Consider the following 17,994-nt stretch of genomic DNA (forward strand, 5'->3'; position numbering starts at 1 on the left):
TTCAAGTTACGCAGAACGGTGTCCATCATGCGCTCGAAGGTCGCGGGCGCATTACACAGACCGAACGGCATGACGTTGAACTCGTACAAGCCGTCGGGCGTGACAAAGGCTGTCTTTGGTCGAGCGTCATCAGCCATGGGTACTTGCCAGTACCCCGAGCGCAAATCGAGAGATGAAAAGAATTCTGCTCCTTGGAGGCTGTCAATCGCGTCGTCGATTCGCGGCAGTGGATAAACATCCTTGCAGGTGACCTTGTTGAGCCGTCGGTAGTCCACACAGAACCGCACAGAACCGTCCTTCTTCGTAACGAGAACAACAGGAGACGCCCATGGGCTGTCGGAGGGCCGAATTACATCGCGTCGAAGCATATCGTCCACTTGCTCGTTAATTACCCGGCGTTCTGTGGGAGACACGCGATATGGACGTTGCCGCAGTGGTGGTTGGGCGCCAGTGTCGATGCGATGCGTAACAGCGGACGTGTGGCCGAGGGAAGTTTGCCCGACATCGAAAGAATGACGAAATTCATCCAACAAGCACAGAAGCTGCGAACGCTGGACCGACGTAAGGTTGTCAGCAATGAGGGACCAAATACATCAGTAGGTGACGAATCAGACGTGGAAACAGCACTGATGGTGCGGGAGCTGGTACAGTGCGAGTCATCGGGTGCGTCCAGAACTTGTGCGTCTTCAACGGGTTCCACTTTGCCGAGACATTCCCCTCGAACCAACGTAACAATGCACGGGGATGGGTTGGTAACAGAAAATAGTGGTGCTGCCCTGAGTGACTCGCACGGTCGCAAAAGGTACCAGCAACCCTTTCCTAGTGCAGACGCGGGCAGATGGCGAAAGGAGTGCAGTGGTGTCGGAGAGACCGGCGCAGTAGACCGACACAGCCGTTGACGAGTTTGGAGGCACTTTCGTATCGTCTTGGACGAGGATCTTGCTCATTGCCGATGGACTGTCTGTCGGCGTCAAATGTGAGAACGGTGAGAGTTCGATTTCGGCTGGTGCGCAACGAATTACGGCGTCGTGGCGGGAGAGGAAATCCCATCCCAAGATGACGTCGTGAGAGCATGCCGCAATTATGATGGAACTCGACGTCGTACAGAACGTCCTGAATGACGACAGCGAGCAGTGCATACTGCTGTGGGATGAATACTCTGGGAGCTCGCGGTACGAAGGGACATCCCAGAAAGTGGCGTCATCACTTTTCGAAGTAAGCGGCAAAGTTTTGCGTCCATAACGGATACAGCGGCTCCAGTATCGATAAGGGCCGATGCGCGAACGCCGTCCACAAGCACGTCGATTACAATCGATGGACTTCGCTGAGGGCTTTCACAGTTCGATAGCGTCGCAGCCCTTGCCTCCTGGACTGCGACGACTAGTTTTTCCTGCTCACGTGCGACCGAACGAGGCCGCATGGGTGACAGTGACCGACGTCGGGGAGACGGAGAGCGGCGAGTAGCTGGAGGTGGGCGTGACGTCGGCGACATAGGTGGAGGTGGGTCGTAGAATGCACGGCTTGACTGGCTGGTGACAGGTGACGCGACTCGAGGCGGCTGCACGCGTTGACAATAACGTGCCACGTGACCGGCGTAACCGCAAGCAAAGCAGATGGGCCGGTTGTCGGGGTGCGCCATCGGTTCGCCGGGGTAGGTCCCGCCCATGTCGCAGTACGTGATTGACGAGTCGGCTGCTGAAATGACTGCATAGTGGGCTGCAGTCGGGGCCGAGGGATGGCGTCAGCATATGTAGCCGGCACACCCGCCTCAAAGAACGGAGGTCTAGCGGCGGCTTCGGCGTAACTCATTGGGGCAGCCGCAGGAATTACTTGGGGCGTCCTGGCGACAACTTGAGCGTAACTCTGAGGCGCAGGAGCCGGAGGTTGCGGGTAGTACTCAGGCATGACCTCCGCAATTTCCTGCTCAATCGCTCGGAGGAAGAAGGGTGGTCGACGACTGTTGAACGTGCGGCGGGTGGGCAAAGGCGAGGAGGGAGATCTGGCGTGCAATTTCCTCGCGCACGAATGACTTGACTTCTGCCAGCAACGCGGCCTGGTCAGATATTGCCGCCAAGCCAGCAAGCTCTGCGTCGCGTGATGGGGAGCGACGGGTCATCGAACGCTGCCGGCGGAGCTCCTCGTAGCTCTGGCACAGCGTTATGACCTCGGCTATTGTGCCAGGGTTTTTGGCGAGCAGCATAGTGAAGGCATCGTCGTCAATGCCTTTCATTACGTTCCGGATCTTGTCAGTCTCAGACATGGTTCCGTTGGCCTTCTTACACAAGTCGAGGACGTCTTCGATATAACTTGTGAACGATTCACCGGCCTGCTGAGATCGCTCACGTAAGCGCTGTTCGGCTTGCAGCTTACGAACTGCTGGGCGGCCAAAAACGCTGATGACGGCGGTCTTGAAATTGGCCCAAGTCGCAAAATCGGACGCGTGGTTGTTGTACCACAAGGTTGCTACGCCCGCGAGGTAGAACACCAAGCTGCTTAACTTGCCTTCTTCGTCCCATTTGTTGGAGATGCTGACGCGCTCGTAAATTGCGAGGCAGTCCTCCACGTCGGTGCTATCGGCGCCAGTGAAGATAGGTGGGTCGCGTATACGGGGGACACCAGGACATGTGCTCGTTGCGAGAGGAGGCGTTTGCTGGGCGGCGTCTTGAGGCATGGTAGATGGCAAGGTACGGGATCGGAGCTCCAGGGGCATTGAATGGGAGCAGAGCACTCTCCACCAAATTGTTAAGGTGTTTAATAGACAGCACTCAACGACAATGAGTAATGGCGACAGTCGCGGCAAGGCACGAACTCCCTGCGCGAGCGGCGTTCTTTCTTCAAGCAACCAAAGAGGATGACCCACTAGAAGGCGCTGGAGAGGGTATCCCATTACCATGTCCCAAGGCTTCTCTATAACCAAAGCAATACCTTAGTACCACAGCTCTAACTATTCATATTTATCTCTTTATCGAATTGAAGCTCTCGTGTGCTGATGGTAGCAGCCCTGAGCTGCTGCAAATACTCCGTAAAGCTTACCAGAATCACCTCTGTAAACACGTTGACTCTTGGCAATCAAATACGAAAAAATCTTCTATTTATCTTTCCGGGTGCACATCTTGCAGGTGCTTGACGGAGCCAGTCTTTAATGGCGCTTTCAACAACAAAGTTATGGCGCATATGCATGGACCTTACTGCAACTGTAGTTAGAAAGCATGCACACAACATATAGTGTCGCAATCTTGTCTGCTGTGCATTGGGAAATGTCATAATTTTTAGAATACACTAAAATGAAAAGTTTGCTAAGGCCGCTATTAAAATTTCCTGCACACTAACGAATATTGTTGTTATGGACGATCATACGTATCATGCCTAAAATGCATTTCGAAAGATGAAGACCTTCAAAATAATTCTTTCCGTTTCACTGATTCCACGGGAACGTTGACGCGAGTTTGTTGGAGAGCACAGTTCTCAATACCCTACCTGTACACGCCTTTAGTTGGGCCCTCCAACGCTTGCCAGTTGTTCAACCTGCAAATGAAGGTTAATAAATATCAAGCGTAGCAAACAATTTCGTAAGCTGTGTGGCGCATTTTATTTGAACATGAGAAACCGGGGAACATATTCAAAGGTGCATTCTGGGGGTTATGAATATAATCAGGCTATTCGAGTCAACCAACAGCAAACCAACAGCAACAGTCAACCAACAGGACTTTTATGGCAATTATAGAAGCAGAAATGTCATGAAGATGATAAAGCTACATGGAAATATATAGTCTAACTTTAGCAAATTTCTTACTGGAATGATATTTTTTAACAGCCATCTCCTACATGCAATTCGAGGTCTGTCAATCTTGTTTCAACGTGGTTAGACCAGCGCGGAACTGCTACATTTCTTCGCCCATTCATCCACAGAGTTCTAAAATGGGTCCCCATAAAAAGGATGCCAGCTGGCTAGTTAGAATCATACTGACAGGCAGCTGCAATGGACTTGAAGTAGCCTCTTAATGTGAAAATATTTCTTGTCGTTTCCAAATATCAGCCAGCCTTCCCTGAAGCTCAGGCAGAGGCAGTATGTTGGCTAAAGGCCCCTGGTAACAAACTAGCATGACTCCAGAATAAAAACCCAGTGCTGTGCTAAAAAAGTGCATACAAAAATACGGTTTGAAAGAATAACAGTGATTGCTTGGGTTTTACATGCCAAAACCATCGTATCATTATGAGGCGTGCTGTAGTGCAGGGGCTTCTAATAATTTCGACAACCTGGGGCTCATAAAGTGTGCACCTTACTCTCTGTACACGGGCCCCTAGCATTTCACTGCTATCGAAATGCGACTGCCGCAGCCATGATTGAACCTGCGTCCATCGGCCAAGCACCATAACCACTGCGCCATTGCGGCAGCCTTTGAAATAATAGATACTCATCAATGCATACGGCATTATAAAGCCTATTTAATTTGTTAGCTGTGCCTGCCTTAAAAATTATTTGTTTCCTGTTGAACACGACAGTGCTTGTAACCATTTAAGTATTTTACATGCGAGAGAGTACGCAAGGTAAGGCTCGAATGCAGGCGCTCTGGAAGGAGATCAATACCTTACCACAGCCTCCCTGGCTGGCCCGTCAGTGTTTGGCGAAATTTCTTCAGGTTGCCGTAGTTGTCGAAGCGGCCCCCTACTACTGCAGGACCCCAGTCAGTGTCTTTCACAGTGCACCGTGTTGTCGTTGCTGTTAGCAACTCGCCTCTGACATGAGAAAAAATGATTATTGGTTCCTGGGGGTTTATATCCCAGAAAAGCACACAGGCCATGAGCGATGCTATAGCTGATGATATTGGTTTCATTCTGAGCGCTGGTTGCCGAGCATAAACCTAATGTACAAACTACAAAAATATCATCACGTTCCGGCCTCACCCGAACGTAATTACCAGGAAATTAAACCATGAACTCGTTCTTAACTGTGCTATAGGGACTAATCCACACAGCATGTAACGCTTATTGAGAAGTGCTCGAAGCACTGTAAAATTATGAGAGGTTTCTCCAGCATCTGCAGGTGTCTAACACAAACTGAGCTCTCAGTCCTCTTAAGCAAATTGTTGTTTCTCGGAAAGCACAATTTTCCCATTTGCCCAACAGCAATATATCGCACATGATTTAGGTTGAGGTTATGCATTCTGCAGAGTTGCCATACATCAATATCATCTGGATGAGCCTGGTGCTATGTAGGTGACTCATTTCTACGTGACATTAGACCAGTGCCAACAAAAGTCATGCTACCATAAAGCTCCCTGGAAAGCCCATCATCAGCACATGTACTATATTTCAATGTATGCGCTGCTACATATCAACATACTCCTTACTTCGTGCCAAGAACAGCTCGACAGGTTTTCGTTTTAGGCAGCTGTTAGACATCACACTTTCTTGTATTCAAAATCACATGCCAAGTTCGAGTACTAGTGTGAACTTTTGCAATAAACATAGGTACTATAACAGCATGTAGAGTCAGATATTTACAAACACACCGTGGAGTACACGCTGATGCTAGCATAGTAATCTTTGTTGCTGAGAGTGTTACTTGAAGACCATGAGTTGCATCGTTTTGAAATGAGAAACCGAATGAAGCAAAGAAGAAAATGAGTGCCAGAGTGCCATTATCTTCCCTTCTTCTAGGTCTATTTGCCCTTTGAACTAATATGCATTCCTTAGTAAACTGCTAGCAAGGAACGTGTTCCATTTCTCGTCAGCATCATAGACAGTCTACACCAGTGTCGCGTAATTACCACTCCGGAATTGGAATGACTCCGGAATCATTCCACATTTTCGCGAACCCGGAATGGAATGGAATGGGGACAACGCTTGGAGGAATGGAATGGGAATGAAATTAAGCGCACTTTGCACGGAATGGAATGGGAATGGAATTACGTCTTTTTCCGAAAATAGAGTACGTTTTCGTCTACGCGCTGTTTTTCAAATTTCAAACGTTAGTAAGTCAGAGCCTCGAATTGAACAATAAAGCAAAGAGGGCATTGGGGAGGAACGTGTTTACATCCTTAATTGCTACTACTGTAATATTATGCTCATATTAGTCATGTAGGCCTGAGCACATGTTTTTTCGAAGTCGAAGCCACAACGCATTATCTAGGCCCACCTTTAGTTAGCCAGAGCCAAGGGTAGGCGTGGTGTAAAAGTGCGAACGATCTGCCAGTTTGTAAAAGAGAAACCGAGGCATAAGTTAGTGTACCTGGGAACCTGCGCGTTGGTTCCCATTCATAGCCCCACACGAAAGTGGCGTTATTCTATGCATAGCGTAATCTTTATCTCACGAGCAGTTTAGTACCTGACACACGTAAATAGCCTTTGCCACATGGAAGACATTCATTCTAAACTCGATAAAACTATCAAGATGTCTTTCCTGCGTTGAGGAATTACACGTACGGAATTGAACTGCCCGGCCATTCCCGGAGTGGGAATGGGCTAAATTTTTTAAATTTCTAGGAATTGAAAGGAATGGAATTGCGGCAAGTTTTAATTCCCCGGAATGGAATTGGAATGGAATGGAGGCGCCCATTCCGAAATACTGGTCTACACTGACAGCTTAGAAGACAGCATCGAGGCCCAGTCTTCAGAGTAGTGTTAAACGTCTCGATGGTATTTGTGTGATGTAACATCACCTTGCACCGACAAGACAAAACTAAGGAATGAAATGGAGTTATTCTTACTTTAACTTCTTTCGTGTTCTAATCTACGAAAAGCTGAACGTAGCTTGCATTAAGCGCGTGAAAAAGTGTCTACTTTTTGACAGATCATACCGCCACCTTGTTTGGACAGCAATGTCACCTGGATCGTATTTGCATCTGATGTAGTCTTTGCTAAGCTGTCTGTTTTGTAATCTAACACACCCCAAACATTAATTTTTATACTTCAAAGAGCTATCCCCTTCCAAAGATGAAAAAGGTCTCAACACATACCTGAGGAGTCGTCTGACAGACGGCCTTCTGCACAAAAGAAGCAAAAATAAAGCACTTGGTGAAATGTCTAAAACAAGGCCAATACATGCTGCTTAAGATATAAGTGTGAGGCTGCACCTCATCAGTTGAATCTCTTCTTCCTGACTCTCTGTAAAGAACGCGAAACAGTGTAAGGTTTTGTTATCAAACCAAATAAACTGACCTACACAGATGCCTGAGCAGAGGCCCACACTGGCTTATTGAGGATGCCACGGCAGCGCAAGAACCACATTGAAGCTCTGTTCATTTGTCACACTGATACAGTTCCTTAAATCGCGCAATCAATGACACGAGCACTATCACATTTCGTCATTGTTCGTATGCAACACATAAAAAAAACTGTGCATTGATGAAATTCAGCAGGCCCTTTAACGTATCTCATGCTGATGCAATCCATGTATTAGAAACAAACACATCCTTCAAATGAGAAAAATATTGTGAACAATATCACCTTGGCGTTTTGAAGTCGGTAGGAAATAAAATGGCGGCCTTGGTGCATCACATAGTTGTTACTCAACATATCGAGTTGGCTTGTGAATTTTCCTCTTCATGAGTTCTTGTTCTATGTCGAAATCAGACGAGTACTCTGCCACGGGAAGTTTTCTACGGCCGTCTTCACAGCTGTCTACAGCTAAAATAACAGCAAATTGTGTACTTTCTCTTGACATTTTTATATGTAAACATGAGACCAATCAATTGAGATTACCATATGTTCTCTTGATTACAGCACTATATGTCTTCCAACTTTCCCTTGGCTCATAGTAGGTCTTTATCGCTGTATGGGACCCAGGACCAGGGGGCCAGAAACAGAATTTGCCGACAATCCATGTTGCAGGTACAAGCTCAACAGCCTTTTCATCCACAAATTCCACGATGCAGTACTTCCTCTGAAAATTGCTGAGCTTTCAAGTATAACGCCGGTCCAGAGGCCATAAAAAGCAAAGCAACACACAGTGCTGCATGTAACTGCTATGGTCAAATAAATACCAACTGCAAGACTCCATAGCTAACAAAAATCACCTTTCTAAATGGAATGGTTCTGTTGTATCGCTCAATAGGTGTTCCGCATTTTCGTTTTCTGCGCTATTTGAAGTCAAATACGAATGAGGGTAGCCACAAGGCCAACTTGCCATTATTGTAAGGAAGATCGAACAGAAAACGGACACTCGGGCCTGGTATAACCCCTGAAGAGAACAACCCTGTAGTCATGCATACATGAATTCTGAGGAATCAACTTGTAAAAAAACACAAATCAGTACAATGGAAAAATTCGATGCAATTAGGAAACTTAACAGCGGACAAATAGCTATCCAGAACGTGCAGACACATTAATATTATTTACAAAGTACATGATACAAAAATGCGTTTGCAATGAAGGTGCAGCACTCTTTAAGATCACTGGAAACGCTCCACATCAAAGAAAATTAGGAAAAGAACGTCGGTCGAAAATTGCCGCGACATCAAAGCGAGCTCTGTTGAGAGCATGGCGCGTTGTCCAGCTCAGCTTCGGTATGCGGGTGGAAGAGACAAGCAAACGCCTAGAGCTAAACAAATTAAACCATAACTATATAGCTGCGACATGCAATACACAACGAACGAAGCAAACAAATATGCCGTACCACAAAAGGTCATACTGAACTAAGCTAATCAAGGCCATCGTAGCAGCTACAAACCATTACAATAAGTAAACCAAGCAGAAGCACTGAAGGCGAATTCACCGAGGTATGCACAGTGATACGGAAGTACGCCTTTAGGAAAACGTGGTGGCGCAAAGAAATAAAAACCTTCATTCACGCATGACAAAACCAACTTATTAACTAAAGAAAGCATAAGAGAAGGTACCTTCGCTGGCCAATGGCGCACTGCCGTGGTTCAGAAATTCTGTTGCACTTCATTTGCGGACACGCAACAGGACACGACTGATGTGCAAAAGCACACGTGATGGCGAAGGCGGCGATGGTGATAACGTGTCGTAATTTGGGCAAGGAAACTTAAATACAGTAATGGCAGAAATTTGTGCATTCTATTGCCTTTATCTTTAATTTTAAAAGTAACTGTAGAACTGATTTGCACTTATTCATGATATCTTTAGAAGAGGCAGCTCGTATAAAATATGGCAGCCATGACGTATTTTTCAGTTATTGCAAACGTGCAAAAGCGTAGCCTTTTAGATTCAAAGCCGAAGCTCTAAGATGTGGGCACGGAGCAAGAAAATAGGTGAAACCCCATAGAACGGGTGTCCAGATATCGTCACAAAAATAACATAAATAGCATGCGCCCATTGTACAGAGCACGCTGTACCGATGGAGGAATTTCATTTGGCGGTGCCTTGCGGCGCGGAGCCGGAAGCACGGTGCAGGAAAACCAGAAAACCATATGCAAAAAACGAAAAGAAATGTGACCGGTCGCGCGAGCCGGCTTAGGCGAACACGCTCGCGCGAGCTTTTTGTCAGCGTTGGTGAGCGACAGCGGCGTTCCCGTCAGCAGACCACAGCGGCGTTCTCGCTCGTTCTGCGTTAGCCGCTCCCACACCCAGTGACAGCGCGTCTCCCGAACGACAGGTTCCTCATTAACAAGGCGAATGCCAATAAGGAAACGTGAGCTTGTGAACGGGTCTTTTGCTCCTGGGAATGGGAAGATTATAAATTGCCTAGGGTGCCCGGCCACCAGAGCAGGCAGATAACATTGTATTCAGGGGAGAAATTCGGTCTTGTGCTACGTGTCTCCAAGCACATATAATCAGGTCATAGGGTATATTACTCTAGTTCCACATTTTTGATAATGCATCCTGAAACATAGGTGCTCACCAGGAGACATGCTTCTCCAAGGTAGGTACTATAAATACTCCTGGAGTCGGTTATGAGGTACTGTCGCGTAGTGAACTTGTTGCGTCTGTGTATTCCCGTTCATGACACTCCACGCAAGGTTACCCGAAGTTGATGTTCTAATGGACCTTACGAATTTGACCACTATTACCAATGGGCGAATAATGCGGCAAAAAGAACACGTTAGTGTCGGTTACTACCGTTTTAGAGTCATTATTTTACTACCTATGATTAGTAACGGCTAGCGTAATAACATTTACTTGCTGCTGTTGGTAACGGCAAAGGTAGTAACAGTTACCACCCTTGCCGTTACTAACTGCACTTAGCAACAGGGTAGTAACATACGTGACAAGCAGTTACTACCCGAAAGTTAGCAAGTAAAACTACCTTTTTTCTTAAGAGTGTACAACTTCCGCTAAGGGAATATTATGCTACAGGTCCATCCGCGCAACCAGTATACAGATCATAATGTGTAAACATACCAGAAATAATAATCAGAGGGACTCCTCCAAATATTACTTTGTGGAAACAGGTCTAGGTAGAGTGCCGTTACTTAGCTTGTGTAGGTTACGTAAGAGGTACGCAGTTCAAAGAGAGAATGCAACATGTGCTATAAGGAAGGGAGCCCCATGGGATCGCAAATTACCTCAATACATTGATCAGGTTTTCGCTGGATCGAACATCTTCCTGGGAGAGCACTGTAGGGCGAAGTGGGCTCGCAGAAGTGAAACTTACGTATGCTTTTTACAAGAGCCGCTTTGCGCGAGTCTAGCTCTCCGTTCTTTAAAGTTGCCGCTTGGCACGCACAGGCGTGTGATATTTCTGACTTAAGAAACGAGTGCGTAAAATAAACAAGGAATATTAAAGACAGGCACAAGAGTATCCACCACTCGCGCAATCAACCACTCTATCTTTTTGACGTTGCCATCTGCCCATGTGAAGAAGAGCAGTCTGATGCCTGTAGGGCCGTTCAAGGCTTGCCCTTGTTGCAGGTGCTTTTTTTCAGCCCTCATAAACCGTCAGAAGCAATCTTCCTGTGGGAAGTAGCGAAATTGCTCCCGACAGCAGAAATGCCAAAGCTTCCATCGTGGTTACAAAATTGGTAATGTTCTTTCTGATTTTGTGATGTGAGGGTCATCATCTGAGAAGTAGTGAATTTTAATGTTATTAGGCGTACCATTCTTCACTCTGCTCAGTAGCTTTGCTAGAAGTGCGTCCACGGCAACAGAATCATGCCCTAGGCAATTTGATATTATAGAGGATGATTTCACTCATATCTTCGGGGCAGTGGTTCCTTGTGGGCGAAGGCAAATCACAAAGGGACGTATATGGCTGCGTGTTCATTTAGTGATAAGACTGGCGGGGCGTCTTGCGCTATGAATTTATAATTTCAAGCGAAATTCATCAGAATGCCACCTCATGTTCCAGTACACTGCACTTGGAGTTCGTGCAAGTAACAGGCCTGCTGGTGCAGTGAGGCGTCTTGACCACTTCCAAATCCTTTTCGCAATAACTCGTCCGGGACCAACAGAATGATTTCACACAAGCATCGTTTCCCTTTCACCCATTGCCGCACCTAAAATTATCCGCACTCAGAGCTACTGAGTTCCGCAGCGAAGCTTCAGCGCGGGGTCGTTCCTGGCAGCCCTCACGTTTATTGAATGCGTATTTTTTTTTACCCTACCAGGGCATGCAGTGTAGTAGCGAGCACTTCTTTATTGTATTGCTGCAGGCAACCTGCACGGAAGAAGAGGTTATGTTCAGGTGCATCATGCAGACAGAGAGATAGAGAGTTAGTTCCCCTTCCAACTGGTAAACGCAGTGCGCTTGCCTCAAGTCTGCAAATGTGTGAAAGCTATAATTTATTCCTTAACTCGCTTTCCACGCGCAATAGGCTTCCTTTAGATTCAGCAGGTTTTGTTGGCCACATAGCACGTACTTTCTTCTAGGAGAGAGCAGTTAGAAGCCGGATCGTCTTCATACAGCTGCCTGACAGAGCACTTTACATCTATACTTAGAGGATGGCGCACTTTTCTTGGTGGTGTACTGAGTAATCCAAAGACCAACCTCAAGCTCTGCGCTTCTCGCACTTGGCATTTCAAGGCCCCAAAAATTCATGATAATGCATCTGGACCAAGAATTTGGTTGAGAGACTAAGCGTGTACTTACTTTTCTTTTCTAACCATTTCATCAGGCGTCCGTAGTCATTTAGTGGGAAACGCTCATTTTCTTCACCACAGAAATCAGTGAGGGAGTCCGACATACGAACACATCTTTTCTCCACACTTTGCTGGAAGCTGCTGATTTTGCGTTGACCGTAGGGTGCCCTTCGCTTCCACTCTCTCCCTTCGCTTCCACAGGGCTCTCCCCAACTGTAGTGAATGCTTCATTGATACCTTCAACAGCTTTGGTGCCTAAGTTTACTGCGAACTACGGTACTTCCTCCTCCATGTTTGGTTTCCCTGCAAGAAGACTCCGTAGTGCTTCTACAATTGACTTGGTACCACCGATGAGTGCAGCTCTAGCATATTGGTTCTCCTGGTACAAAACTTGCCGAATACTGAAAGCTGCACGAGGGCCAACCTGATAATTGACGATCCACGGCGGTTATTTTGTGCTCAAGGAAAGGCTTACAGTAGTATCTGGAAGCTAGCTTTTATATCTGCTGTATACGTACAGGCTCGTCCTCCATTGAAGTAGCTCTGTGATGGCGGGGAGGGTTGAAGTGGTCGCCCCCCCCCCCTCAGTTTCACATGTGTATATTACATGCCCATATACAAACGAGCACGAGTACTTACACTAAGAGTGGTTGGATCGTCCCCGTCCCCCGTGCCTCGTGGACGCAAAATGCCAAGCTAATTTTCGCATCCGTACCTTGGCGGTCTCATACAGCAGATTTAGCCTAGTGTACCATTATATGTCTGTCAGAAGCGCCGCTCTTTTCGCTTGTTTTGTTTTATCGATTTAGCCGGCGAAGTCATAAGGACCTGGCAACGGGCACGACCTTTCTTTCCAAATAAACACATTGGCTGCACCGAGCGCGACATTGCATGAAATTTCAAGTTAAAAACAATTACAGAGCAAGTCTACATGAAAGTTAGGTATGGGCAAACAGGAATGGTTCAGTTGATGCGTGACACTAAGTAATCTAAAGTGGTGCCCTAAGGCCCAAAAGTTATGCTAGTTTCGCTCCCGTACATACAAGTGTGGCAGTTCGTGAGTGTTGTTGCCACGCGGTACATCTGGCCAATATTTTGAAGGAGAATCTTCCGATTGTTCTTGAAATCCACGAACGCGAACTCCGCTACGACCTTGCCAAGCCCCCACTCAAGGGCTGTCAAATCGTGCTCATGCCGATTGAACAGCTGTTGCTGCTCGGTGAGGGTAGCACCTCCGCAGGCATAGGCACCCGCACGGGGCGGGGGAGCCAGGGGGGCGGCCGCCCCCCCAGTCACCTAAGAAGAGGGCGGCGCAAACTCTGCCCCATAATTCACTGAATATGAAGGGGGGCGCCGCGATGAACCTTCGCCCCCCCCCCCTCCCGCGCCCCCTGAAGAGGAACCCGCGCACGCCTATGTCCGTAGGGTCGCATCGGCGTGGGCTCTGGTGGGTACGCTGGGTCGCCGCAGATAGAGTACAGGCAGCCGCGTCTAAGAAGCTGCAGCTTCGCGAATAGGCCGCTTTCTCACAGGATGCCTGCACACACGAAAATGCATTTTTTTAGTCTTAGCTTTGCGCATCGGAAAGTCGTAGATGACCACACATTGCGACCATGGTGCAAACTGTATTTACAAATTCAATGTTTTCTACATGTAAGTTCATCACGTGCGCGAAATTTTGTGGGTCCATTAAGTTGTGCAAATAGAACCGTTTGTTGTGATTGGGCGAAAGCAGTGCTCTTAACAGGCAAGGCCTTCAAACCTCACATTTCCGGGGTAAAAACACAAACTACACAGCTATGAGGCATTTCGATAATTATGTGTTTACTTTGGCGATACATTATTGTATTCAGCCTGGGGACATTCCGACTCACAGAGCACCAACGGCGCACTTGAGCTTGTATCATGTATGATTTTACTGGCAATGTTTCAGTACTGGGAAAGCAAGAGACCTCCACAAACCGGCGTCGTGTCTTTTGCCAGGGTACGGGCCCTCCAACTCGCTCACAATACCGATGGCACCCATGACGGCCTGATATTTTAGCGCGTAGGCTCGCTTGTGACTCGAGAAGTACGACCTCTGGTCGACAGACCGACGGTAGATAGGCCTCGCTGTGCCGTCAACAAAGCCGCAGCAGTTCGTCAATGGGGCACCGCGGTTGTGGACAGCCTGCACTCGTTAAAAAAACACACAAACAGCGCGTTAAAAGTTACATCGTTATGGGGTTTCCACAGTTACAGATAATTTACCAGAGGTACATTATCGCAGTTACGTGGTATTTATAATCAGGTGATGCAAAGGAAAATGGTTCACGCTCACCTCAGAGAATAGGTTACGGTCTAGCAAAATCCTTGTTTGAGCTAGTTGGTACTTGTTCATAACTGAGGAAACTTTTCGGCGCAAATTGAACGAGGACACATAACACAAAGATGCGCGTCCTGTTCGTTTCTCTTTTGTGTCTTTGTTCAATTTGCGCCTAAACGTTTGCTCAGTTAAGTTTAAGGCCGTCAAGTGTCCGCCAGGAGTCGTGAGATGGTTGAGCAGGTGGCAAAACACTTGCTCGATGTGCGACAGCACAATTGGGTCACGATACTAGACATCGCCGACGAAGCACGACGAACAGGGTATGCGATGTCACACCACCGCTTGGGATATGACAGTCGACTGAGTGTCATTAAAAGTGCTCTTCACCACACAGCGACACCTTGCGTACTTCGCAGAACCTGAGAGATACGCAGACCTTCTGTAAGTGATTTTAGATGTTTCTGTTTGAACCGGGACCATCTTCGGAAAGTCTGCGGGTCCAAGCGCTCGCGATAATGAACGTCCCCCGTAGTCTACTGGTAAGTCCGCGGCCTAGGTTCCGTAGGCACTAATGAATAAATCCTCCAAAATCACTCCACTCGTGAAAGTACATCAGCTCGTGCATAAAACGCGGTGACGGATTCGTTGCCGAGGCACTTTGGTGGGAGACCAGTGAGGCTGGATGAACTACAGAAAAGAAACGATTCGGATTGAACAGTCTTGGCTGTGTGTGAGCGACGTGTCACACAGCTAAGAATTCTTACACGCATAAACATATCAAACGTAACATTTCGCACTTTTGAACGAGTCATCAATGAAATATGCCTCTTTTTCAGCAAAATCCTGTTGTGCGTGCGAATAAATGTTGCATCTTACTGTGGTGGCGCTCCGAGCGCGATTTTCTTGCTTTAGCGTTTGCGGAGGACAAGCCCTATTAAAGCGTCCTTTACGTTACAGTGCCAAGAATGTACTAGCTAGTGTACCGACCCGGGCGTCGCGGTGGCACGGCGAAGATGGTTTCACCGGAGGCCACCAGACGGCGACAGCCGTAGGGACCGTGCTCTACCGAGCGGCGTCTCTAGCCAACGCGTGCGATTGCGAGAGACGCCGATTGGCGGTGCCAGCCCGTTTTCGAGCTGCCAACGTGGTTGTGAAGCAAAGCGTAATGGAAAGAGTGTGATTCATTGCACTTACGTTTGTAAGACCGTGTGTACGAACGATCATACGGAGAGTTATCATTAACACGCCACACGATACCGTGCGTTTCTTCCAAAAATAGCAATACATAAATATGTGGGTTCAGAGAAAGTATTATAACATTTTTTTTCTCAAAGTAAACCGTTATATGCGATCATGGGCGTCCGGAGGGGGGTGCGAGGGCTGCTCCGCCATGGAATTTCTTACAGTATTTTTCTACGCAGTAGCAATAAGCTACATCGCTTGATTAGCACACTCAGGTCCCGCATATGCGTGTGAAACGGCCTTCGGGAATACCAGCGCACATTGCACATCACACACTATTCACTAATCTTGCCGATCATGTCATGCCAGGGAAAAAGCGGCTGCCTGGGCCGCAGCCCTCCGTCACCCTCCCCTTTCCACGCAGGGCTGGACAGTATCGCGCTATTATATCACATATACTTTTGAGTATCTGTATTTGTGAATCGAGATACATTTGCAAAGTGTATTTCTATCTCATTGGTGAAATCCTTTGCGATGTATCGATTATATTGCGATGCAGTACACGGCACGGGTATCTCGTACTTTTGCTGCCGGTTTCCATGTTTCCAAGGGTTCCGGAACGAAGACTTTAAATGCGAAGCATTTTTAGCGAGCCCGAACGACTTTGAATCTATCTATCTATCTATCTATCTATCTATCTATCTATCTATCTATCTATCTATCTATCTATCTATCTATCTATCTATCTATCTATCTATCTATCTATCTATCTTGCCGCCTACGTCAGGGTGCTCTCGTGATCATATCCTGAACTTGGTGTTGTCCAAGATTGGCCTGGAGGGTAAGAGGGTCTGACGAATATGTCTGGTCATGACATCAATAAAGTGAAAATTAGGGGTGTGCGAATATTCGAAATTTTCGAATATTCGTCGAATATTACAATCGAAATATTCGTATTCGATTCGAAAATCGTGTATTCGAAAAGTTTCGAATATGTGATTCGATTATCATGCATAAAATAACTCGTCTTCCACATTTCTGCTGCGTTCGTATAGCTAAAAACGTTGTCGAGAGGAGCGATAAATATCGTAAATACACGGAGGCACGATATCTGCCTGCGACGAGCGCCCCAACACGTATGATTTATTGCTGGTGCATGTCCGACGTGCAGCGCTGTTGGCGATCATGTAACCGTACATTTTCAACATTATGCGGCCGTAACGTGCCGCACTACCACTCGTTCACTATGCGGGACCACTTCTGAAGAAAGACAGTGACCATGTGACTGGTGGCGGACTGTAGGCACCTTCAGATACCCCAGTCTCGCAAAGCTTTGCCCATGTACCTCCCGATACCAGCCACTGCTGTTCCAAGCGAGCGTGCCTTTTTAGTAGCGGGGGGGGGGGGGGTGTCTCTGTTAGAAGGGAGCGCCTGCTGTCTGAAAATGTGGAGCAACTCATATTTCTTCATGATAACATTTAGTCATTACTTTCATTGTGCCGTGATATTTGCTTGTGTTGTGATGTGCATTGTGCTAGCCTGGACATTGTGTTTTCGAGATAGCAGCATATGTTATGTTGCCAGTCAGGCTGTTAATGTCTTTTTTTTAAATAGCTACATGTTAAATAAAATATTGTTACTGTGGAGGCGCTTTTCCTTTGATATTCGATATTCGATTCGATATTCGAAGGTGGATATTCGTATTCGATTCGTATTCGAAAAAATTTGATATTCGCACACCCCTAGTGAAAATCCTATCACGTACATCGACAAACCCTTTCATCCACACGCGTGTGGCACATACCAGTATACCACGGGCCGCGGTATGCGGGTGTGCGCCAGGGGCGTAGCGAGGGGGGAGGTTGGGGGGGGGGTTGAACTCCCCCCCGGAATTTTTCGATTTGCATGTGTATAGATACACACACGAACGCACGCACGAACATAAAAAAAGGATGGATTAAGCCCCCCCCCTCCCGAAACATATTTCTGGCTACGCTTCTGGTATGCGCCACAGCTGATGGACAGTTTATATCTGCCCAGGAACGGCGAGAAGAGAGTGGTAATTTAATGCGAGAGCGTTGAGAAAAATCGACATCGGCAGCGTTGACCAGCCGAATGGAAATAAAAAAATTCCGATCCCAGTAGGAATCGGACAAACATTCTGCGTAGCAGTCAGATATTCTACGACAGAGCCACGCCAGGTCTAGAAACTGCTTTGCAAAAACACCTATGCAGGCGTAATATTGGTGCAACGTCAATTGCGTTTGTTGTGGTATCTAATGTTATAAGAAAGCAATAAACGCTACATATGTACTCCTATGATACAGGCCTCATTTCGGGTCAACGTCAAATGTGGTCCCAGTGTTCGCTCCGCTTTTATAAGAGCTTATGAACATTACAGTTTTTATTCTTATGATCCAGCAAGCTATATTAAAGCGTTGCTCGAACCCGGAGGAATACGCTAACGAAGTTACGGTATGCTATTTCACATCACTGCACAGTAAAGGCACTTTGTTCGGTTAAAC

At 47.1% G+C, this 17,994-nt stretch overlaps 1 protein-coding gene across 1 annotated transcript in view; it reads right to left on the reverse strand.

The window, feature by feature from the left end:
* Positions 1 to 17,994, reverse strand: part of LOC119385979 (potassium voltage-gated channel subfamily H member 8) — a 70,971-nt gene that overhangs the window by 49,744 nt on the left and 3,233 nt on the right. Inside the window, exons 2-4 of the mRNA XM_037653334.2 lie at positions 13,991 to 14,152; positions 13,026 to 13,278; positions 11,508 to 11,560 (exon numbers count right to left, since the gene is read on the reverse strand). Of these exons, the coding sequence (XP_037509262.1) occupies positions 11,508 to 11,560; positions 13,026 to 13,278; positions 13,991 to 14,152 (468 nt within the window). The remainder of the gene's footprint in view (positions 1 to 11,507; positions 11,561 to 13,025; positions 13,279 to 13,990; positions 14,153 to 17,994) is intronic.

This window comes from Rhipicephalus sanguineus, chromosome 3 (genome assembly GCF_013339695.2).
Source record: "Rhipicephalus sanguineus isolate Rsan-2018 chromosome 3, BIME_Rsan_1.4, whole genome shotgun sequence".
In the NCBI taxonomy this organism is placed as follows: Eukaryota; Metazoa; Arthropoda; class Arachnida; order Ixodida; family Ixodidae; genus Rhipicephalus; species Rhipicephalus sanguineus.